This window comes from Lathamus discolor, chromosome 2 (genome assembly GCF_037157495.1).
Source record: "Lathamus discolor isolate bLatDis1 chromosome 2, bLatDis1.hap1, whole genome shotgun sequence".
NCBI lineage: Eukaryota > Metazoa > Chordata > Aves > Psittaciformes > Psittacidae > Lathamus > Lathamus discolor.
Genome location: NC_088885.1, coordinates 50,853,259 through 50,877,952, shown reverse-complemented (window position 1 = coordinate 50,877,952; position 24,694 = coordinate 50,853,259). Strand labels below are relative to the sequence as shown.

The 24,694-nt window shown below is 36.3% G+C and overlaps 1 protein-coding gene across 1 annotated transcript in view; it reads left to right on the top strand.

Moving 5' to 3' along the window:
- Positions 1-24,694, top strand: part of UBE3C (ubiquitin protein ligase E3C) — a 77,202-nt gene that overhangs the window by 27,996 nt on the left and 24,512 nt on the right. The window contains exons 11-18 of the mRNA XM_065666802.1: positions 2,000-2,086; positions 2,780-2,937; positions 3,553-3,785; positions 8,750-8,854; positions 9,966-10,053; positions 13,429-13,526; positions 16,459-16,591; positions 19,683-19,930. Coding sequence (XP_065522874.1) covers positions 2,000-2,086; positions 2,780-2,937; positions 3,553-3,785; positions 8,750-8,854; positions 9,966-10,053; positions 13,429-13,526; positions 16,459-16,591; positions 19,683-19,930 — 1,150 coding nt within the window. The remainder of the gene's footprint in view (positions 1-1,999; positions 2,087-2,779; positions 2,938-3,552; positions 3,786-8,749; positions 8,855-9,965; positions 10,054-13,428; positions 13,527-16,458; positions 16,592-19,682; positions 19,931-24,694) is intronic.

Sequence of the window (24,694 nt, the reverse complement as noted above, 5' to 3'; positions counted from 1 at the left end):
GGAAATTTCTCATTTCAGAAACCGAGACATCAGAGCTATCATTCAGATAGTTAAGCATTAAAATAGAAATTCTTCTTCTAAATTAGCTAGATACAGTAAGCCCTTCCTACAGGATAATGCGTCATTTCCACCCAAATGACAAAATAATATGACTTCAGAAGGAAGTAAAATTCTCATGAATTGAATTCAGGTTGGATGTTTTCAGAAATTCCACATATTCAAGGGAGAACTTAATTTTACAGTAAAACTTACCTTAAAACTCACATTAGCTGCAGTTGCATCAAATTTGACTTGAACTTAGTGATGATCACCAATATACAACTGCTCTGGAGTATGAAGCTTCCAACTCTTTTTAAAAGTACCTATCTATGTATTTAAAATCTATGTATTGAAATAAGAGAGGTGATATTTCAACAAAGACCAAGAGATTGCTTGTATTTCATTTCACCTTTTTCTGTATGCCCCCACTCTATTTCCAAAACTCCCCATACCTGTGAAACTCTGTCCTCCCTGTGCAGTGAAGAGTTCTGCCCTTCTTCATTGTACCTTATCCTCGAACAGTTCCTTGTCTGTGTGACTGGCTTTTGATGAATGCATGAGGTTTTAGAGCCTGAAGAAGAAATAGCTGTATGGGTGCTGGAGAGAGGCTGTGCTTCAGTGAAGGCAGTAGAAAGAGCCTGCAAGGCTTCAGCGAGGAAGGGAGGGCGTAGAGGCATATGGCACTATGCAGTATTTGTCAGTGGGCCTGTAGGTTTTCTTGTGTTTTCTGTGTGTTAGTGTCTTTAAATGAATTGCTGCTTAAACCATTCTCAAATGTTTCTACCTGTTTACTCATATTTTACTTTTTTCCTTAATGAAATGTGCACTTTCTTTCCTTTTGCCATCTGACACATTTTAATTCATCAATGTGGTCTGTAATTAATACTGTTTTTTCAGGCAGCAGTTAGTCTGCTCTCCACGTTCCATTTCCCAGCTTCCTCCTGCTTGTACACATGGTCACCGGGGAAGTTTGATACTATGAGGCTATTGATCTCTGAGAGGAGAAGTGGGACCTGAGTATCTGTTTTACCTTATTCATTCTAATAGTAGTTATGAGACCTAGGAAAGTAGCATTTAGGATAACTAACTGAATACAGCTCTTCAGAACCTGAAAAATGACACTTGAGTCAGTCAAATCCTGTTTGTTTTCCTAGAAGACGTTAATTGTTTCAAATTACGTTTGTCATATCTGTTGCTTTGTGCAGTGGGCAAAATAAGCTAGGGGAGAACTTTTAATTCCAGGATGCTCTTTATTTCTCATTTCTATAAAAAGTTTATCATGTCTGAAATAATACAGTTAAAGTTAGTCCTGTATATAACTGACTTGTGAGCATACACATTTATTTTTACAGCTAATAACTAATTTTCTGTGTACAGATGGATTAGTTTATGTGTAGTACTAGTAGTGTGGTAACTGTCCTGACAGGCACTGTTCCACTGATGATATTATATTTGTGTCTGCCAGGCAGAATATACCAGTAAAATTGCCACATAGTTTTAAATCAATATTTGCTTCTAGCATAAATGAACTTAGAGGTATTTTATCTGCTTTTCACAAAAATTACTGTATTTGTTAATGTCAGAAGAACCACAGAAATGACCTATTAACTAATTGGTGGGATTTTATAGATTAGAATTTAAAAAAGAATCCCAGATAAAAAACTTTGAATATTATTTTTATTAATGAGTATTTAATTCTCTGGAGTATTGTGAACATGGGTTTATATCATGTTTGTTGCTGAGTTAAGGAAAGCTCTGTATTTTAGGTATAAGGATTTATATGCTTGGTTTATTTAAGCTTTTGGGGTTTTCACCAGATTTGAGTAGGGTAAGAGCCTCCATCTTGAAAAAATAAATTATTTGTATTTGAGAAATATTTGACAGATAAGTTCTTACAGAAACATTGCGTTTTGTGAATAGTCTTTTGGAAGACACGATTTATTTGAATTTCTGTTTGCAGGCTTCTTTATAGTTTAGCCTTTAATGCCAGATTCCTGAGGCATCTTTGGTATTTGATATCTTCAATGACTACACGAATGATTACAGGGTATGTATTATACCATTTCTGAAACTGAGTCTTTGTTAAAGCAGAGTATATCTAGTGAGAAGAGAATGAGACAATTAGTGGTATTACAGTGCTTGTGGAAGGTGATTAAAACCAAAACTGTAATGGTTACTTAGCTCCTGTAGTTGCATGAAACAGCAAAATCTTGGAATTTAGATATCTGCAAGTAATTATAGGTAAATAAATAGAATCTTAATTTAAAATAAGGTAGATGTTTTGCAGGTTTTGGAATGCTTAGTAGGATCAGTCTAACACAGAAGCTATAAGTACTTCATCCTAAATGTGTGAGATTTATCTCATGTACTTTGACTAATGCAGAAATTAATGTCTGGATTCCCAGGAACTTAGGCACTGGACCTCCAGATTTGTTTTGTGCTGACATGCAGATTAGTTACTCTTTTTGCTTTGTGTTTCTGTTCTAAACCAGAAAGTCTGTGCATTCAGTAATACTTAATGCCAAAGTTTATGTATCATCAAGACACTGAGATGCTATAGTGACAAGAACTTAAAAAGAGTGACCTTATTTTGCAAGAATGGGAGATAGTTATTTAACTGAGAGCCCTGTCCTTATTTTTCTGTAGTAACTACTACTGAATATTTGTAAGAGAATGCTGAATACTATAAAAAGAGTATATAATTTACCATCTCTTTAATTTTGCATTTTTATATTTTAAGGTCTATGGTGCCACTTCTTCAAGTGATTTCAAGAGGCTCTCCAATGTCTTTAGAAGACTCTAGTCGAATTATCCCTCTCTTCTACCTTTTTAGTTCTTTGTTTAGTCATTCACTTATTTCTGTTCATGATAATGAATTCTTTGGTGATCCAATAGAAGGTGAGTTTCAAGCATACTAAATAGAAGTACTTTGCAAAATGTTTTTGTGTAAGGCCACAAAGTTCCCTGGGCAACAGTTTGCTGACATCTGTGGGGAAGCTCTTCTGGGCTCACTTGCTGATGGTCCCCTGAGCACTCAGCTGTCAGCGGGCTCTTTCATAGTGATTGCATTTAGAAAAAAAATGGTCTGCACCTTGGGAACCCTCGCTTTACATGGTCTGATATGGACGTTCTTAATCATGGTAATTTTTAATGAGTTAGTGAAGAGATTGAGCTACTTCTGGGCTGAACCTGTAGTCTAATGTGAGAATTTAATATAGCAGGAATCACAAAAGTGAATAAGAGAATATTATGATTAAAATAATTGTGACTGCAAAAAATTACAGGATCTGATTGGCTTTATGAATATATATACTCTCTTTTTGGGTGGTGTTTTGTTGGTCTACCTTTAGATTTTATGTGTGAATAATTAAAGTTCCAATGAAATAAGCAGGGTTTTGATGTTTTGGTGTTTTGTGGGGTGTTTTTGGTGGTGGGTTTTGTTTTTGTTCTTTTTAATACCAAAATGATTAAGAAAAAGTTCTTTAAGGAAACTTAAGCTTGCACTTTATGCAGTTGCAGGTCAAAGACAATCATCAATGATGCCTTTTACACTAGAAGAGCTTGTAATATTATCACGCTGCCTTCGAGATGCGTGTTTAGGAATCATAAAGTTGGCTTACCCAGAAACAAAACCAGAGGTTCGTGAGGAATATATTGCAGCATTTAGAAGTGTTGGAGTAACAAAAAATACAGAAATGCAGCAATGTATACAGACGGAACAAAAAAGGTGGATTCAGTTATTCAAGGTAAATGGTGTCAATTTTCAGAACATATTTCAAAAAAATTTTCGGGCATCTGCTGAAGATAGAAGATTAGGTTAATTTTTTTCCCCCTTTAATTATACTTTTAAGACAGTTGTTACAAGGAATATGGATTTGGGAAAGTGTGTTTTTGGTGTGTATGCCAAACTGAGTAAGTTCTGATAATTGAAACTTTTTTTTTTTTTCTTCTGAGAACTCTTAATTTCCTTTTCTTGCTTATCCTGTTCGAAAAAAAAGTTACCGCATAGGATATAGGTTTTAACTTGGACTCCCATTCAGCAAGGTCCATAAGCATTTCATGGTAACTGTATGTAGGTGTGAAACTCTTAACTGAACCATAAAATTATTCGAGTACTTTTGTATTCAGCGGTTTGACTAAACTGGTACCACGCTGTAGTGGTTTTTTGGTGTTTTGGGCTTACTGGAATACTAGTGGGATGGTGAATCTGGCTTAGCAAATGTAAACTTAATGTATGTTCTTTCTGGATATCTACCAATGTATTTTCTGCCAGTTTTATCCATGGCCTCCTACTGAAGACGAGTTAAGAGGAGCTGCAAATGTTGGCAGGAAAAGACGTAATATAACTGTTGCCGAAAAAAAGGAGTGCTTGACTTGTCATGAAAATTCTGCAGCAAACACATCTAGTCAGCTAAAATTGCTCATTAAAGAAGTGGGAGCAGAAGAAATGCATTTTCCAAATTGAATGCTAGATTTACAGTCTGTTTAATACTGGCGACCTCTCGCACACTAATGTTCAGTTCGAGTCATCAGCTGTCCCTTCAGGTCTTTTATCACCGCTTTTGTCAAGCTATCTATTTAATTGAAAGAAGTTAATTGAATGAAAATGATCAACTAAGCTTGTATTAATATTGCTAATGGAACTTTCTTCTTGGCCATGTTTGGAGAAAGATGTCATGCTAGACTTTAGGAAAGGCCCATTAAGGCTTGCACTTAACCTGATGGGCTAATTAAGGAATGCTTATTCATTCTACAAGTCTAAGATAGCCTCTATCCAGCCTATTCTGTCTGATTTTACAACACATTTCACTTATGAGCATAAGCATTAATAGCAGTGAGAGTAACTGATAATGTTTTGATTGCATTGAATACAGTCCTAATGCACCACTGAATTCGTAATTTGCACGGATTGATCTAATATATGTTTGCAGAATTTAATTTAATTACTTGTCTTTAAGTTGCCAAATAAACTTTTGATTTAAAGGTTACATGTGAAAACTCCAGTATGTCTATTTTTCTAAGAAGGACAGCATGCTAGGGGTGTTATTATTTATGCAGTTTATATCACGCCACGTTCTGTTTCTTCTCTTTGGTTTGTCATATTTAATCAATCATTTTATAAGCTGATTATGTTTTAGATGAATTTGATTTATTTTGGTGTCATTCAGAAAGCTGTAAAATCCTGAGTTTCTTTGTCCCACTTTATCAGCCAGAAATTAAACTTGTAGTGGATCTGTCTAAATTTGTTACTATTTCCTGGAGCCAGGGTTGTCTTCCATTAGGTGAGTTACAAATGTAAATCTTAAGGATATCTTCTTGAAGGCTCTGATTCTATTAAAAAAAAAAAAACTAGTTAATAACAAAGCTTCCCTCATTTACTACTCATTTACTCCTTCAGAAGTGTATTGTTACAGATAAAAATTCAGCACAGCTAGTTCATCTTACAAGAAGGCTGCTGTACATAGCACTTGAGTCTTTTCTGAGGGCAGCTTCAAAATAGCTTCTTGTCAGTAGCAGGCAACAGTATCTTCTTCCAAATCATTAAAACAAAGCTGAAGTGGTTCATCATCTGTCAAATAGGAGAGAGAAACCTAAAGAAAAACCTAGGCAAGCAGCCTGCAGAGAAAAATGCCTGTTCCTTCCCTATCCCCTGTGCCTTTAATTTCATGGTTTTCCTTTATTTTCTTTCCATTTCTCACACTTGCTTTGCATCTTTTCCATGCGACTTGTATCTGATGAAATGCATTCCTCTGTGTGTGTATATGTATATATATATATATGCAAATAGAGGCATTATTTCTGCAAGATAATGGTAAATCTGAAAACAGTGAGACTGCTGTCAGTGATGTCAGTATTTGCTAAGAGATTGGAGGTCTTTGGTAAGATACACATCTTTATTTAGCAGAATCCCTCTTTTTTGGTACATTATTGAATAGTGTAGTCACTATTACAGATTCAATAGAAGGATTTAAGTTATGGGTAAATGAATATGGATGTTGTCAAATAAAGTAATTATTTCACTATCCTGAATTAATCCTATGAAATTAAGTTGCTAATTTTGCTGAATTTTAGTTATGAATGTATCTTGCACTTGGCACTTTATTGGAAAGAAATCTCCATTTTAATACTATTTATTGAGTGGGTCTTTTGTTTCAGTAAAATATATACCAAAAATTTTAGTCATGAGTTCAGATTGCTGATGTTCTTGGGGTCCATGCATTATGTAGAAGGAACTCCATTCCCACCTAATTTGATTCAGCTTCATTAAAGGGTTCTTCAACTGCTTGTAAAATATTTTATTAGCATGGTCCTCATGTGGATAACTTTTTCAGACTTTTTTTTTTCCTCCTTTTTACATCTTGCTCTTGCATATAGTGGTAATGGGACCAGAGAGCTTCAGTGACCCATCTGACCTGCACTGAATTTTATAAGGGCAAGGTGATGAAAATTCCTGTGTAATCAGACAGTTCCCTTATTAGCATTCTTTGTTCTGTCTTTATTCAAGAGGTTACTATACAAACGGTATCTTGAAAGGTCTTTTGTGTAGTATCTAGATACAGAATCCTTTAGAAGGCCCATTAAGCTCTCTGTTACTCTTGACACCTGCCCATTAAGATTGTCTTTTAGCAAGATTACTTCAGAAAAGCTTGGTGTATGTTTTTTTCTATTCATTTTTCAAGGGCTGTAGTTCTAAGTTGCGAAACAGATGGCTGCTCATTGTAGCAGTGATAATGTCTTTTTAGCCTGGTAATTTAATATTCTATTGATTCCACTTAATTATGTTTTATGTAGTGTTGCTTGAGATGGAGTAGTTAGCTCTATAGCTTTTTTTTCCTCTCTTCCCCCCCCCTTATTTTTCTGAATTGAAGGAAACTGCCAAGAAAAATATTAAAGTTGCAAAGACACCCTTGTGACTGTGCTGGCCATTATCCTCAGCCTCCCAGTTTTGTTATGAAGATGTGCATAAACTAATTACCTATACAGTTTTTTCATTTTCTGACAGTATGGTTATGATAATGACAGAATTCCCTTTCATCATTTGAATTCCGTGTGCAAAGAAAAGAATTCGGCATAGTGGTTTGTGCTGATGTGCTTGTGGTTGGGCGAAGTATGGGTGTACACATCATCACCCATGATGGTTCAGCTGATAAACAGCAATTTGTTAAACCAGTTTCTAGGTGGTTTTCGGGTAGATGCTTATACCTTCTGCTGGGAAAGAGCTTACTAACTTTAAACACTAAAGGGCTTTTATCTAACACATTTTAGTTGCAAATAACATTACAAATAAAGTAGTATATATGTGCATATTAAATGAAAATCACTACTAGTGCCGCCCCCTCCCCATATTTTTAGGACTGTAGATGCTTTTTGTCCTTGTGGTGATAACTACAAGAATATTTGGCAGGCAACCTTTTTCTGGAAATGGTCATTTTGTGATCTGCTTTCAGGCATGTTTGGGCTAGGCTCTTCTCAGGAGTGGTTTTATATGCTGGATGCTTTAGCAATCTTACGATGGGGTTTACTGTGTGTTGTAAACATCTGAGCTAGTCACAGTGGGATCTGTTTTAATAGAGACAAGAACTTTGAAGGTGTAGTTAATTTGGTAAATTGTTAGCTACTTCTGGATTTCATGATTTTTTTTCTCTATCTACTTTTGAAAAAGCTAACAAGATATTAATTGAAAAGGAGCCTGTAGTGTCCTTTCAAATGTAGTCCTTTACCCTTAAAAATACTAGCATGTGTTATAATCACCTCTGTGTCTTTTTGATACAGATGTTTCTTCTAAGTCACCTTTAGCTGAAAGTGGTTTAGTTTGTTAATGCAGGAACCAGAATAAGTCAATCTTTCATGTACTTTAGGTATATAGCTTCTGCTTTTATGTTTTGCTGTCAATTTAATGCTTCTGCCCTCTTCTGTGCTTTGTGAAGTTGATTTTGGCTTTTGTACATTTTGGCCATTGTGTACATCACACTGTCTTTTGCTGGGTAGTTAATTTTATTGTCTATAGGCAGACATACCCATTGTTTTTCAGTTGATCCCTAAATTTGCCTAGTGTGGTGTGATATACATGACCTTTGTCTTGAGATGGCAGGCAAAAGTGCCGTTCTTCTGTGGAGCATTTTCCTTGAAAAATCATGTACAGAGATGTAAGAATTTTCTTCCTTGTGGAAAGAGAAAACCTACAAGTCAGCCAGATTGTTCCGAATCTCAGTTTTGAAATGAGAGGTAGTAAGGAATAGCTATGTAGCTCTCTCTTCTAAAAGCATACATCTATTCATATGCTTAATTTCTGAAAAACTGTATAAAAACCCCCAAACCAAACAAAATCTTGTGTAAAAGACCATTGTATGAACTGTGTGATTAGGTGTTAATTTCTTTAAGTAAGTAATTTGATGCTGGTAGTGATTTGTTGAGGCTTCCCTGAACTGGCATTCAGCTTTTTAGTTGTGCAGTGTAGCCCTAAGGTTACTTATTCTTTGGTAGGTCTTAGGTTTTGGACTTTGATAAGCTGGGGTTTTTTATGACTTGAAAGTGAACCACAATTACTTACTCACATTCTAAGGTATTTAAGAGCAAGTTTTTATAGGCTAAAAATAAGTAATGATTTCATACATTAAAGTATGAAATCTTTTTAGTTTTTGCTTGTGGATTATACAGTTTCATTCTCAGTGCTGAATGTATATTGAATGTATGTGTTTCTGACACCTAGGTCATCACAAACCTAGTGAAAATGTTGAAATCTAGAGATACAAGGAGAAATTTCTGCCCACCAAATCACTGGCTCTCGGAACAAGAAAACATTAAAGCAGATAAGGTGAGAGTAATGTTCTTTTTCCACATAGCTTTACAGGTGCGATTGTTCCAGTGGTAAAGTATTTGATTCTTGACAGTATCAGTGATGTTTTATAGATTTAGTGTGGTTTAAGATCTGGAGTAATGCTGCTTATCTCTAATGTAAAACACTTGCATCTGTTAAGAAACTTTTCTCTTAAACTGTGTTTCCAATCCATGAAGTAGAATGCACTCTGCAATGCAGCAGTGTAAGTCATCTGCATTTGTAACAGCAGAGAATTGAAAATCTGGTAGCATTTTGTTGCATTTTATTTCCTAGTTATCTAAAGTACTTCTTATAACAAAAATGCTGAATAATAGAATTGCTCTATAAGGGGGGAAAATACCCTCAAAAATCTCTTCCAACCCAAAAGAAAATTCAGTAGCATTTTCTGTACTTATCTCACATAGAAATTATTTTTTTTTTCCCTAAGAGCTTTTGAAAAAAATTACGTTGTGCTTAAAATGTCTGTGTATGTCTGTGTGTGCAAAAGAAAATAATAGGAATGTGGAAGTACATCTGTTGTCATTGACAACTTGGGTCTTAAGAAACTAGTTACACTTCAACTAGGCTACTTTGTACTGTTGGATTTCTTAACTAGGTTTTGCATGGAATAATTAACACTTAACTCTTGTGTTTATTTTTGGTGATCGCATATTTGCTTGCTTTTTGTTCAGGATTTCCATCTCTGCATGACAGGTCTTCATGAGTCTTATGAAATAGTGCCTAGGCAGCTTAGTGAAAGTAGTAGTGGTCTTAAACTGTGATGCTAACCAGTACAAAGTAAACAAAATTTGACACCTCAAAAATCAAACTCCTCTCTTTAGTATCTTAAATACCAGAATTTAATGTAACATTATATGGTATTTTTAAATGATAACTGGACTTTATATTACATTGTTGTTAATTCTGCAGCTCAGCTTTAAGCCTCAAATATAAGAAAGAGTGACTAGAAATGAAGATGTGTAGGCATACAGACACATTCCTGGATGAGACAACTTTGTGTATTTATAGAATTTATTATAAAACGTTTATAGTAAAGTGTAATATGTAATTAGATAATGCTTAATTATAAAATACTGTTGTCTGGTAGGTTACGCAGCTGTATGTGCCATCTGCCAGACATGTCTGGAGAGTCAGAAGAATGGGAAGAATAGGACCGTTGCAGTCTACTTTGGATGGTAAGATATGGTCTATGCAATTTTTGCTTTGCTAAGTCAAAATAACATACTGCCTTTTATAAAGCTTGGTTAAGTATTTTGTATAAAAGTCTTAATGATAGCCAAAAGCAAGGCAGTCTTTCATAGTTCTGTTTCAGATATTAAAAAAAAAAGTATATTTATATACACATGTATATGATTGTCTTTTAGAATATTCAGGTATTGGGTATAAGTTTTCCCCAAGCTTCTGCTTGCATTGATGAGGGGAAATAATGAGATGAACAAATTGTACGATAAAAACATACATTTTAACATGTATAAAAGGCAGTTGCATAAGATGCAAAATTAATAAAGTTGGAGAAGATGTAAAGCATTGAGGTTTTGCTTATACTGTATACTACGAAGAGATTTATTATATATTAACCTATAACAAACAAGCTGTAGGTACCATGATAAGTATTAATTACTGTTTATGAATACTGTCTCTAATTAGATAAGTCAGAAACTTAACCCCTTGAACTACTCAAAGTATCAGGACTTTATGGAACTTCCAAAGAAAAAATGAGAGAATGGGACCAACTTAGCAATCAGGGTAAATTTCTATTAGTTCAGTCATTTCATTGTGCTTTCTCATGTAGCCAGTATGTTTCTTTCAGCTTTTCATACCTTTGTAGCTTCACTAGTCTAGCATTTTACCTTGCTATGCTCAGGTAAAATAATCATTAAATCACTAATACTTGTGAGATTTAATAATGAATTAGAAATGGGGCCTTTAAGCAGCAAAATGATTCATCTGAGAGAGTCCCTACTCTCTTTCAAGATGATGTAATCTGTTTGAGTATTGTAGCCAGGTACAGTAGATCATTGAGAGACCAGAGTCTTTGGATGCTGCTAGAGAATTGTACAGAATTAAGGGCTTTCTCCAAGGTTGAAATCAAAGGACTTCTTATAATGATTTAGGAAAAAAAAAAGGTATGGTGGTCTAAATTTACCTTTATCACCTTATCAATCTAGTTGCCAGATACAACTAATTGTTCCAGTGTAAGTACTTCTCAGACTTTTGAATCAAATATTTTTTCAGTTTGGTTCCTCTCTTTAGAACTCACCTATTCTAAGTGATTGGTAATACAAAATCTTAAAAGCAAGTGTTTATCCAAAATTGCCAGGCTTCAACAGGCCTGTATCCTGTCTTACAGGCTCTACATCAGTGATCCCTGTAATTTCCAGATTCTCCCCCATGCTACTCGTTCTTCCCCTCGTATGTACAGTAACTTGAGCTCTCTCCCTTGTCTTCCTTCCCATAAGAGCACCAGTTCCCTCCATTTCATGATTTGTCTTGACTGGAGCAGTTGGTGGGTAAGGAATTAAAGTGCTGTTGTTGGTGGAGAGCAGCTACATGCCCTCATTTTGCTGGCTGGCTGTCAGACAAGCTGACACACTGAACAGAGCAGATAGCTGAGTTCTCCTTGCTGCTTCTGTAATCAGGTCACTATAAAGGAATTTCTCTGTCTAGCTGAAAATGTTAACAAAATTTAGGTTTTTTGATCCTCTTATTCTCTGTCAAAGTTAAAATTCAGCTGGTTAGCTCAAAAGGTGTGTTGGTGAGGAGGGGTGACACTTTGTTCATGTAAGCCTCATTTTCGTACGAAATCAGGCTAAAAAAAGTACAGTTGACATGAACGTGTGAAAACAAGCAGGCAACAATATGCACATGACTCATTTAATCCCTCTTGACTCCATATGGGTTAAAGCCAATTAGCATGAAAGTACTGCTGAATCACATATGGTCATGTTTATTTGTGCTTTTTCATTTACTTAAATGGCAGACTTGTGAGTTCTAAATGCCCTCTGTATTGATGACTCCATCCCATATTTCTCTTTAAAGAAAGAAGCTGTGATGGAGAAATGCAGATAAAATTGACTAATTGACTGGAATAATTGAACTGTCGAAGTCATGTAGTAGTTTACCTTTTCTGTACATGCACTTTTTATTTAAAATGCTTTTAACTGTTAGCTTAATAGGCTGCATACATCGGCTTTAATTAAAAATGTTTACTAAGCAAACTAAGGGTAATCACAGATAAGCATTCTATCAGAAATTCCAAAGGCTTGCAGTGTTGAAACCTGACCTGCATGAATATACATCAAGTATACTGATGTTTTGGGTCACGTCATCTTAAATTGGTGCTTAAAATATCCCTCCTTAAAGTGCTTTGACGAGTAAAGGGAAAAAAGAACATTGAAGTGTTGTCCAGTTGCAGCAGTGTAGCAAGATGCTGGGCACCGTAGGTAGGAAGGAACCAAAAGAAAAAACTGTTTTCATAAATTTCCAGGCTGGGTAATAATATGAAGCATTTACTTCGGTTTTGTAACATGGGCTATGACTACTCTAGCCTCTGGAGTCTTTTTTTTTTTTTTCATAAGGTGACTATTAAACATGAAACAACTAAGGAGTTCTGGGTTTTGTTTCCTCTGTAGACTGAATCTGGGTGGATCTTCATTGACAGTGTCTAGTCAGTGGACAATTCCATTTTCTTTTTGCTGCAGTTAATTTACAGTGAGATATGTGCTCAGTAACTGAGTTTCTTCCCATGAAGTTAGACCAGGATTGTGGTAACTGTGCATCCCCCAAAGATGAATTGTTTCCTAAAAACATCTTCTGTGGTTAGAAGAAGGTTCAAAGGAACTGCATGTTAGCTTGGGATGCGCATGTGATTGAGTCTCTCTGTTGCTGGTGCTGCTTCAGGTCTTCTGTAATCTTTTTTTTTTTTTTTTTTTCCTAAGCACATTACACAGTTTCTTGATGTTCTTCTTACTATTTCTGCAGGGGCTGGGATTTATTGTGAGCCACTGTGACCTTGCTGTTGAAAGAGAAAACTCATTGAAATGTTATCTTTGCGTTGGTTTCATTAGATTTGGTTTAATCCTTTAGGCTTTATGCCTAAAATGATCTGATTGAAAGTAGATGTTGTATTTGAAAGCACAATACCTTTAAACTGTTTTGGGCATTGGGATGGGGATATTGTGTATTCCTGCAACGAAAATTCTAACTGCTTACAACTTCTTAATTGTCTTCTATCATGTATTTTTTTTAATTTAAAGATTGAACTGTCAGTAACAAGAAAATAACATTTTCTCTGAATAAAATAAAAAATACAGGAGTACTTGTTTTTATATACATTTTGTTTTCCATGTGTTTTCACTACTTATGGTTCAATTTGCTTATACAAACTAGTGTTTAAAGAAAGGTAAGGCTGTGTGTGACTGTCCAGTAAACAAACAATTTTAACATACATATATTTTTATGCAAAGTAAATTGAGCCACTTGATACAAAATAAACTGTTTTAAACAAATGTTCTTTCCAAAACTTTTAAAATTATTGTTTCTATTTTAAGTGGGGTTGGAACCAGCACCTCTTTCTGTATCTGAAGAACGACAACTTGCAATTCTGACAGAGCTGCCTTTTGTAGTTCCGTTTGAAGAAAGAGTAAAGGTACCTAATTTCTAATTTAATATGCACTTGTTTTTTTAGTTTTATGCTTTCAATAAGTGTAAAAAAAAAAAAAAAAAAAGGCACTCAGCTAAGTAGAAACTCACCCTAGTTAAGTTTACACTTAGCTAGGTGCTTTTCCCTACAGAAGGACATGATAGGCCATGCTGTTTTTCTTCAGTACTCATATGGCAGTTGAACATTTGAAGTTAGTTACTTTTCTTTTACTAGTCATATTACCCTTTATAATAACTGCATTAAAATTAAAAACACATATTCCGAGATACATGAGAGCAGTCGTATGTTCGTAATAAACTGCAGTCCTGATTCAGTGATTGATCTACATGATTGCACCCTCTTGTGGTAAGCAGAGCACTAACTAGTTCTGTATCTGTAATAAACAGATTACAAGGTCAAGACTGGACACCTTTTTTGCGGTGGGTTGATTTACTTAGGATGAGATGATGGATGTCCATTTTGGGAAAATAACACCTAGAAATTAAATTTCTACATTAATAGCTGACTAGCTGAACTTGAGTATGTGATTTAAAACTTGCAGGATTCTTGTTGGATTTGCTTTTCGATGTTGTCTAGATTTCAAAGATGTAATTGTTCTATTACCTATTTTGGTTTGCTTTTTTAAAGCTCTTAATTTGTTACGCACTTTTTTTTTTTTTTCCTGAAGTGCTTTTCTGAACTGTTCAACAGTATCAATTACTGTAAAACTGCTTGCTGACTGTCTTGGAAACGCTAAGGTGCAAGGCACCCTCAAGGAAATAAAGAATAGTTAGTTCCATAGGGAAAGTAAATCAGTATTTGCCAAAAAAGAGTGACAGATTTGATAGAAAAGGAGTTCTTTTCCAGGCTTATGAAACAGTTTTTCCCACAAAACATCTTAATACCGCGTGGGCAACTTTGCAGCAGGATAATAGCCAAATAGCTGAAAGTGACCTCAAGCAGGGATCTCTTACGTCATGATTTAGCTGCCGTTTACAACCTCTGGGCTTCCTAAAGCTATGTTGAGATTTATATATGTTAAGTTTCTGGAATTCGTAAAACCTTGTTTGATTTACAAACCTTGGGCAGGAATGCCTCACTCCAGACTGTGTTGTCCAAGACTGTCCAGCCTGGCCTTGGACACTGCCAGGGATAGAGCCACTTCTTTGGGCAGCCTGTTCCAGGTTCTTACCACCCTTACAGTAAAGAGCTTCTTCCTTATATCTGTCCTGAACATCCCCTGTTTAAGTTTGAACCCCTTACCCATTGTCCTATAACTACAGTCCCTGATGAAGAGTTCCTCTCTGGCATCCTTACAGTACTCTTCAGATACTGGAAGGCTGCTATGAGGTCTCCATGCAGCCTTCTCTTCACCAGGCTGAACAGCCCCAACTTTCTCAGGCTGTCTTTTTATGGAAGGTGCTCCAGCCCCCATATCATCCTCATGGTCCTTCTCTGGACTTGCTCCAAGAGTTCCATGTCCCTCTTATGTTGAGGACACCAGAACTGCACACAGTATTCCAAGTGAAGTCTCACAAGAGCAGAATAGAGGGGCAGGATCACCTCCTTTTACGTGCTGGTCAGGCTTCTTTTGATGTAACCCAGAATATGGTTGGTTTTGTGGGCTGCAAATGCACACTGGAGCCAGCTCATGTTAAGTTTCTCATCAGCCAACACCCCCAAGTCCTTCTCTGCAGGGCTGCTCTGAATCTCTTCTCTGCCCAACCTGTAGGTCTGCCTGGGATTGCCCCAACCTTGCCCTTGGCTTGGTTGAAGTTCATAAGGTTGGCATTGTCCCACCTCTCGAGCATGTCAGGGTCCCTCTGGATGGCATTCCTTCCCTCCAGTGTATCAGTTGAACCACACAGCTTGGTGTCACTGGCAAACTTGCTGAGGGTGCATTCAATCATACTGTCCATGTTGCTGACAAAGATGTTGAATGGGATCAGTCCCAACACTGACTCCTGAGGGTCACCACTCATTACCAGTGTCCAATTGGACATTCAGTCGTTGACCGACTGCAACTATGAGCAGCCATCCAGCCAGTTCTTTATCCACCGGGTGTCGTTGTCTGCTGTTGTCAGATTTTCCTCTTCCATGGTACATTTGTTGGTTTTAAACATCACTGGACACTCTTTCTCAGTCTTCTTAGTTAAGAAAGCAGCTTGTGATATTGTTGAGAGATTACATCCCTTGGAAAATGTACTCAATTATTTATTGAATATGGGAAAGCAGCAAGAGAGGACAGACTTTGCATTGAGGGTATATTGAACATTATTAGGCATTGAGCAGCCCCATCCCGTGCTAAATATTGGCATAGAAATGCAGTTGGCCACAGTTATTCTTCAGGTGAACTGTAGCAGGTTCCTGTTGTGAGGACTTGCAAAGGGAAAATGTGAAGTTCAGTTTATACTTCAGCTGGCATTTGTTGAATTGGTTCTTTGTTTAATATGGCAGTGCTGTCCACTGTTTTGCTTGGAATTATTTGCTGACTCCTCCTCAGAGAACTGATACCTAGCTTCTTGTAACTAAACCGTACAAAAAATTGCTTACCAGTTTTGAGGATTGCCTCTGTGTGTGCAGAATATTCATGTGAGTTTTTCGCTTTGTTTTTGAATACTTTGCATTTCAGAACTCTGAAAGCTAGGGAGAGGAAATTGTAATCGCTGTCACAGTGTTTGTAGATAGGCCTTTTTATGTAGAAAGAACTGAAGATGGTATCTTAGGCAAAAAAGTTCTTTGCATGTCTGTCCTCTCCCCTTCCTTGTGACATGGCTCTGTATTGTATTTCTGCAGCTCAGTGAGAGAGAAGACAAATCACTTGAAAGTGAGTGCCCAGAAGCAACTCAAAGGACAGTAATAGTAGCAAATAACCATCTCTTATTGAATATTTAGATCTGCGCGATGACATAATTTCTCTTTTCACTTATTTTAACAGATTTTTCAAAGACTGATCTATGCTGATAAGCAAGAAGTTCAAGGAGATGGGCCATTTTTGGATGGAATTAATGTTACTATAAGGAGAAACTATATTTATGAAGATGCTTATGATAAACTTTCTCCTGAAAATGGTAGGTTTGCAGTTAAGTTGTTGGTGTGTTTCTAACATTTAACCATTCTTACCATGTAGTTACTACGTGATTACTTGAGTAGGATATTAAAAGTGTATCAGCTCTAAGATGCGAAAGTTCTTACAGAGTTAAACTTCCCCAGTTTTTACAATATTCTCATCCACATTCTTTTTGATTATTGCAGTTTCATTCTCTTGTGCACACCTTTCCTTAGTTCAAACCTACCTTTATGGGGCTTTTCTTCTCACTTACTTGCCAATAAAACTGCACTTTGTGTATTTATCTGTATAGTTTATTAGATACTATCTGCTTTGGTAATCTGTGTCAACAAATATATCTAGACTGCACAGGATTTGCTAGGTACAGTGTGGCTGATAAGGTTAATGCAGCACACTTTGATAGTACAGTGAAGTATTATTTTACCCCATTGATTTAAATCATACCTTAGTGTGATTTTGTGTGAGAGTGGCTACTCTAGAAACCAAAATTCCAGTATAGATAAAACCTGTCAAAATAAAGTCCTTAATAGCTGTGTAGTATTTTTGAATATAAAAAGAATATTTGCTGAATACTTGAGGTTTGCCATATGAATTTCACCTGCTGTGCCACGTAATTTCTCTCCTGGAGAACCACTTAGTTTAGAGAGAAAGAAGTAGTGTTGATACTCTTGGTTTGTATAAAATTACTGGAGAACATACTTAATTTCCTTTACTCTGGAACTGGAAAATAGAAAAAGTTGAGTCTGTTGCGTTGCCCTTTCCTCCCTCCCTAAATACATGAAAATACAGTTCAGAAACTGCAGTTGAATAATGCAATGTGTTTTAACAGACAGGCCGACCTATTTGTTTAATAGGATATCTTTAACTGAGAAGCACATTTTTTATGAAGACTACATTTCAACCTCTTGTAGCTTTATTAAATTAGTAAAGAGTTTTAAAATGCATGTTTCCTAAGCTTAACATACAGTCTGACAAGCTGGGTACTGGGGTGTATTCCACCATTAGTGAGGCAACAAGCAATATGAAATTGAGGGGAATAGTCAGTATACTGAAAGATCAGGTTGCCACTCAGGTGGCCCTCAACAGTCTGAATTAAAAGGCTTCCAGAAACCTCATGAAGCTTAGGAAATACCAAATCCTGTAACTGTAGCAGTACAGACTGAGCACTGACTGGCTAAAAAGTGTTTCTTTCAATAAAGGAATGTGGGGTTCATAGTGGACAACAAATTGAACAAATAAAGAGTTCCCCTTGGTGAGATGAAAGCTAACTGCATACTGGGCCGTATTAGTAAGAACGTAACTCACCGTTTCAGCACTTATAAACTATGTATGACTTTGGGCTTCCCAGTATGATTTCAAGACTATAGAATGAATCAACTAAAATCAGTCTGGGAGATTGAACAGAGGATAGATGAGGTTCTGGAATTGATGAGGAGAGGGTGAAGCACACTGATATGTAAGAGGCATCCAGTTTGTTTACTGGGCCTGAGAAGAGAGCTGTTCAAAGTTAATGTTTCTGTAGTACCTTAACTGAGATAATTAACTTTATTAAGAAAACAAGCTTAGAGTAGCAGAAATGTATTAGGCTGGTTCTCGTGGGTTTATATTTTTACATGCTTGTCATATGCTTAATAATGTGCAAGCATTTATGGTTTTCATTCCTGTGACTATACTTTCCGAATATTCCACAATAGCCTCCAGTGGACTCCAGTAACTGTTCAGTTACATTCTAGTTATGAGTTACAAAACTGAGCTCACGTTTTCAGAACTTACACTAACTTGGGAGTCCACCTCTACCTGATCACCTGTTTTGACATGTGAATTGGTTTTAGGACCATTCTTCCCTCCTTGCTATAAATCTGGTTGTCAGTACATAGAGGAAGAGGCAAATAATTTTCTTCATAGGAGCCCAAAAAGCACTGAACCAACATTTTCCATATATAAAAGTTTTAACATCAGTGCTCTATATCTCAGGAGTCTTGAGACAAAGAGTGCCTGTGTGCTTTAGAGTCTCTTTTGCCAGTGGTCTATTTTTTTGTTTTGAATGGTGATGAGTGAGTGGACGTATCGCAGTGCCTATGGCTAAAAATGGCCATCTGCTATTTCCAGCAAGCAGAATTTTTGTGCAGGAGAGCATTTAACTTGAATGAAATACTAATAGGTAACTTAAAAATAGCGAAGTGTGAAATTGGAAATTACTAGCAGATGTAGAAGCATTTGCTAATGGAGAAAGACACTTGGTGGTTCAGGAGAAATTCTGTTGCTTCAATGTGCTGAAGATTCCTCCCGTAAACATCAGCTCGCCACCCATAATGTGTGCATTTGTAGCACATAGAAGCAGGAGAAAGTTTTACTGCTGCTGATTTATTACTGATTGCTTTGGTGGGATGCAAGTGTAGTTAATGCAAGAGTTTGCATAAAAGTTGTGTGTTTGGTTAGATCTTGGGAAACCTTCATGAATTGAGAAAAAAGGACCTTCTTCCTTGTTATGTATACTCAGTTCAACAATTAAATACTGCTTCTTTCTCAAGGAGCAGCATTCTATGAAACAAGTGGAACACCTGCCTTCAGAACATGTCCAGCTTTACCCCACCTTGCTCACTGGAATTACATAACATAGCAATGGGTCCAAAGTATCAAAAATATTATGTTTAATTTCAAATACTGTAATGGTGTAGCGTAACAATCAACCCCTCTAAGGGAATGCAAGGTTTATTGATGGTCCCTTCAGACAGGAGAAAGTTGAGCCTTGAATTCACAGTATTTTATATTTTAATATTTTATATGTTTTCAAATTATTCTTTGTTCTCTTTAAAATATTCTGTGGGGGTTTTATTTCCTTCCCCTACCAAGTGTCTTTCCATTCCATCTTCTGATGGCTCTTAGAGCAAGATCCTTTGTACAAAGTGAGTTTCACATACTGAATTTGCCAAAATTCAAGCCAGTAATAGGTTTTTGCTACTATTTACTCGTTTAATTTTTATATAAAGTTGGTGTAGATATGTTTGTATGTGTAGCTACATGTGTTTTTTATCCAAACAAAATTCAAGCAGATAGTTGTATTTGAGCCTGCGTCTCTCCTTTCTCTGCAGAACCTGACCTAAAAAAACGCATTCGTGTTCACTTACTTAATGCACATGGTCTTGATGAAGCTGGTATTGATGGTGGTGGCATTTTCAGAGAATTCCTGAACGAACTACTTAAATCAGGATTTAACCCCAACCAGGGATTTTTTAAGACCACCAATGAGGGACTTCTTTACCCCAACCCTGCTGCGCAGATGCTCGTTGGAGACTCTTACGCCCGACATTACTACTTTCTTGGAAGAATGCTTGGAAAGGTAAAAGTAGTATTGCATAATATAAAGCTATAGCAGTGCTGGACTTAGTAATATTATCTTTTCTTTTTAGATAAGAGTAGATGGGAAAAAATGATGTGTTTTTCTACTTGAAAAATAACTTACATATGTTGGATCTGGACATTATTTCTGCATATCACCCAAATTTCTGGTTCATTTTAGTAAGCTACATACTTGAGTAGTACAGAGAATTAGAGATACTGTGACTGCCAGCTGAGCAAAGTGGGCATATATGTCTGCTCCTGTGTTTAGCTTCTTGCTTAAAGCTAAGTTGATTAAAACTAGTAGAACTGCTCTGTTTATGGGGATTTTTAACTTGGAGCTTCCTGGAATTTGATTGCAGTTACATTTTCATCATTTGGAATACAGGAAATTAATATTTTCAGAAACAGTTTCTAGTTGTATGAGGTGTACAATTCTTGCTAGTATTTAAAATTTTCCATGAGCATTTGCCATACTTTAATGCCATATGCAAATTAGCTTTCACTTACTCTTTTTGGGTTTTTTTGTGTGTTTTGCATATTGATATTTTGGTGGTGTGAATGTTCGAAGACTGATACACACTTGTTGAGCTAGATGATAAATGAAGTGGCAGGGAGAAAAAAAGCCCAACATTATAAACATCCATTACATTCAGTTTTCTTTTATGGTCAGGTTTAGTACTGAGGCGCTTTCCTTCTAAGTCCTTGAAATAATTTTTGTAAAGCTAATAAGTGTGGGACAAAGTTTGGAATACAAATTCAGGAAAAAAATGTATTGATTGCTACTTAGCTATGTAAAACTGAAGGTATTTAAGATGTAGAAGTCCCATTTAACTGCCTCAAGTGTTTTGGAGGCTAAAATCCTACTGGCTTGCAGTGAGATTTAACATACAGTTGGATGTACTTTTAGTGTAGCTGGAAGTCATTTAAGAGGATGTTGTTGGCAGCCTTGAGTTGCTGAAACAGAGTGCTGTTCTTTGAAGTTGCCAGTCAACTGATTGAGATTAAACTGCCACTTTGTAGGCAAATTCTCTGCTAATGCATCCTAACTATTTCAATATACAAACTTGTTAAATAATGAAAATTTCAAATCTGCCGTTTCAGTAAGATAATATAATCTCTGAAGGATGTTCCTGCTCTTAAGGAGGGTTGGATTCATTACTAATGCAATGGTTTGTAGTAATGACTTATGTTACATATCCAAGGCTTCATTTTTTTTTCTGCATCTATAGATTTTTGGATCAGGGAAGCAAATACTGCTGTGGTATTGTGAGGAAGTTCCTTCACTCCAGAAATGCTTAGTGTTTATCTAAGGAATAAGGCAGGGCTCAATTGTTAAGGGGAAGTTTGAAATATTATAAAAAAAAATAATTGTAATTCTGAATCATTAATTTCCTCTGTTGAAACAACACTTTGCCTTCTGTAATTGGATTTCAAATATTAGCATAAAGACAGAAGTTGCAAAATGTGGTTTATCTCCCACAGAGTGCTACAATTATAGTTTTGGTTTTGTCTTTTTAAAATCAGAAGATCTATTATTTAACATTTTGAAAGCATAAATTGTTTTTGTATTTGCAGTATGTTTACATAAGGTAAGAATTGACAGTGTTACTTAATAATTACCCCTACCCAGGTGCACAGACACCTTTTTAGTAGTGTATTTAGAGACTTGATGAATTAAACAGAAAGATAAGGCACGACCATGATATTCATAACCTGCCGGTATTGTGATCTTAGTTAAGTTACTGAATGCTCACTCATCCGTTTTCAAAAATGTGTCCATTTGATGCTTTGCACAGGGTTATTTGAGAGCAATAGTGGATTATTAAAAGCCCCTTTGTAAACAAAATAGATCTAATGCAAAGGAAGTGATCAGGCATCCACAGCAATTTCTTATTTGTGGAAACCAGTGTGTAAAGAGCGCTGCCACCAAAAACTCTCACATAAGAAGTTTCAGTGTTATCAGAAAGCAAATACATTAAAATATAATAATTTATAGAAACTCTTTGTCTCTTGGAAACCATTTCATACTAATACCCAAATGCATTTAACTTTCAGTACCATAGATTTATACCGAATTCAGTTTTCCTTCCCATCAGGAATTTTCTGACAGCTTGACATCTTCTGTGTTAATAGATCAGATCAGAAGCAGAAATACCTGAAAATTTAAAACTTGCCTTTAAAAATGGTCTATCTGAAAAATTATTTTAACCCTAGATAAATTACTGACAATGTGGGGTGTGTTTTTGTAGTTACTGAAGAAGTTGTAATCTATATAGTGTATAAACTGCATGGCTGTCCATGCAACTTTTACGATCACTGAATGAGCAGAAGGTCTTGTAGAAATAATACCATGTGAGCATGTAATTGCTTATGTTGTCTGAAATAATTCATAAAAAAAATGGGGAGGGGACAGAAATGAGTTTGCTTAAACAACAGCTACTCAAACACTTCCAAAGTTTACATTTCTCAACTTTCAGTGACTTAACTCTGTAACGTAAATATTATTTTAACAACTGTGCCTTTTAAGCTTTTTCCTTTCTCTTCCTTAAATGCGAAAGCTCAGCTTACCATGCACGCCTCTGGTAGCAGTCTCCAACCACTGCGGGGTCTGCAACTTGAACTTTCCAGTTTCACCCACTGGAAGCGTAGCAGTGACTTTCTGAGTTCCAGGCTTCGCCTGAGAGGTGAGGGTGTCCTGGGTTGTCAGGGATGTTCACACAGAGGTGTTCCAGCCCCAAATTATCTTTTGTTATCTTCTCTGGAAAGCAAAGTCTTGTCATTCTCTGTGGTGTCATAGAAGTATGGGTGGGATGTCATAATTCTTTTGCTCTCTCAGTAGGTGGGATTGGGCTGTGGGGAGGCACATGATTTGCTTTAACTTCCTTTCCACGTGCAGTAGTTGTTCTGGCAGCACTAAAAGTCTTCCCATGTGAAGGCTTGCTTGCTGCAGCCTTCCAGGGTAGTAGACTTGGTTCAGGAGAACACAAAAGTTGCTATTTTGGCAGGCTGCCAAAACTTCAAGCAGCATAGGCAGAAAAGGGGAGTTTGGAAGCAACACCTGAGAATCTTAAAAGGATTTCCTCCATGCTGATTCTTGAATGGCCTGCTGCAAATCTGGAAGGGGTGAAATGCCTGTTAACCATTTCAGCAGAAACAGTGATTGGCAGAACAGTGACAGATATAGAATTAAAATCTGAATTTCACTGTTCAAACCTAAACTTGGTCTTGGATGCGATTATTATCTTTCTCCATTTCCAGTTCACATTTGCATTTATTCAATGTGTTAATGTGGCAGATGCTGCGGAAAAGGATGTTCTTCGCATTTTGAATTACTTGACATCAAGTAGCTAATTCTTATGACAGTTTACTTAAATTTCATGAAGTATCAGCATTAGTTTAAGAATATGGCAGGAAGTCTAAAGAAAGCTCAGAATGATAATTTTTATGGTTTCCTCTTCCTTTTTGACATAAACCTGCTAGTTTTTGCATATGATATGTTTTATAATAATTGTCTTTGCACCTTTGACAGAGTGACTATGACACTAGTGACTTCTGCCTAATACATCCAGGATCTTTGGTTATACTGAATGCTACCATCTCAATTTCTCTTCTCTTATTCCAGCATATTGAAGAACATTAGTGAGTCATGCATAGACGTTGCTGAAGAACATACGCAGTATCTTTGAAACGTAATTTGAAGTCTCTTTTACTAAGCAATAGAATCTGCACTCCTTGGAAGGCACTGGAGTTTTCTGAAGAGATTTCTTTTCCTAAGACTTAGCTTTTGTCTTAAATGGTTGGGAAGGCAGTATAAAGAGCAAAATGTGTTTTGAAATGAGTTCTTCCTTTGTGGATCCAGATAAAGAACTTTGATAGAAGAAGCAGCAAGGTCCGAGTAAACCCTGTTTGAAATTTTATCATTGCTTTGATGATGGGTAGAAGAGGCAGTCTAGGTTTAGTCTTTGATCATTAATGTTATATAGGAGGTCATTAATTTGTGTGGCCTGGTGGATATTATATTGATGAAGGTTTAACTTGTTAACTTGCATATGACATTTTATAGTTTACTGATTTAAGATACAATGGACTGTTCTCTGTAGATAGCTAAATGTTGTTAAACACATGACTGAAAAAAGTTACATGTCTTTTGGTAAAATTAAGCATTTGAAGGGTAATAGTAGATCAAATACAAATTTTATTACCCTATAGTAAATCTGGGGCCATTAATTATTGATAAGATTATTTTTCTATATCTTAAGTGTCCTCTGGTTACTGTTTGTAACTTTGAATAGAGCTGTGATAGATCATTTGTTGTGCAATATATGATTCCTCTCTGGAAGACGTAATCCTAAGATTAGCAGTGTCCACGGTATCCATTTTGCGGAGAAACTACAATAGTACTCGATCATCCTTGGGCCTTATCTAAAACAGGTTTAATCAATGGGAGTCTTTTTACAGCAAGATCTGGATCAGATCCTAAACTCTTGAATCATTAATAAGCTGCACATATAGAGTCAAAACCTTCAAGTAAATATTTCTGGTAACATATTTGTGTGCCCTTTTTGTGCCAAAAACTTGTAGGGAGAAAATAAAGCAGGAAAACTTTGCAATGAGAAGAATTGGGTTTTGTATACTTGAATATTTCATAGCATGCTGTGTCAGGCATTGCACTGCTATGTGTCCGTTGTTTCTCTGATTGTTGAAGGGTGGCTTTTTTCCTTCTTCTGGTGCTTAGGCTACCCTTTCCTTTTGCTTACTGACC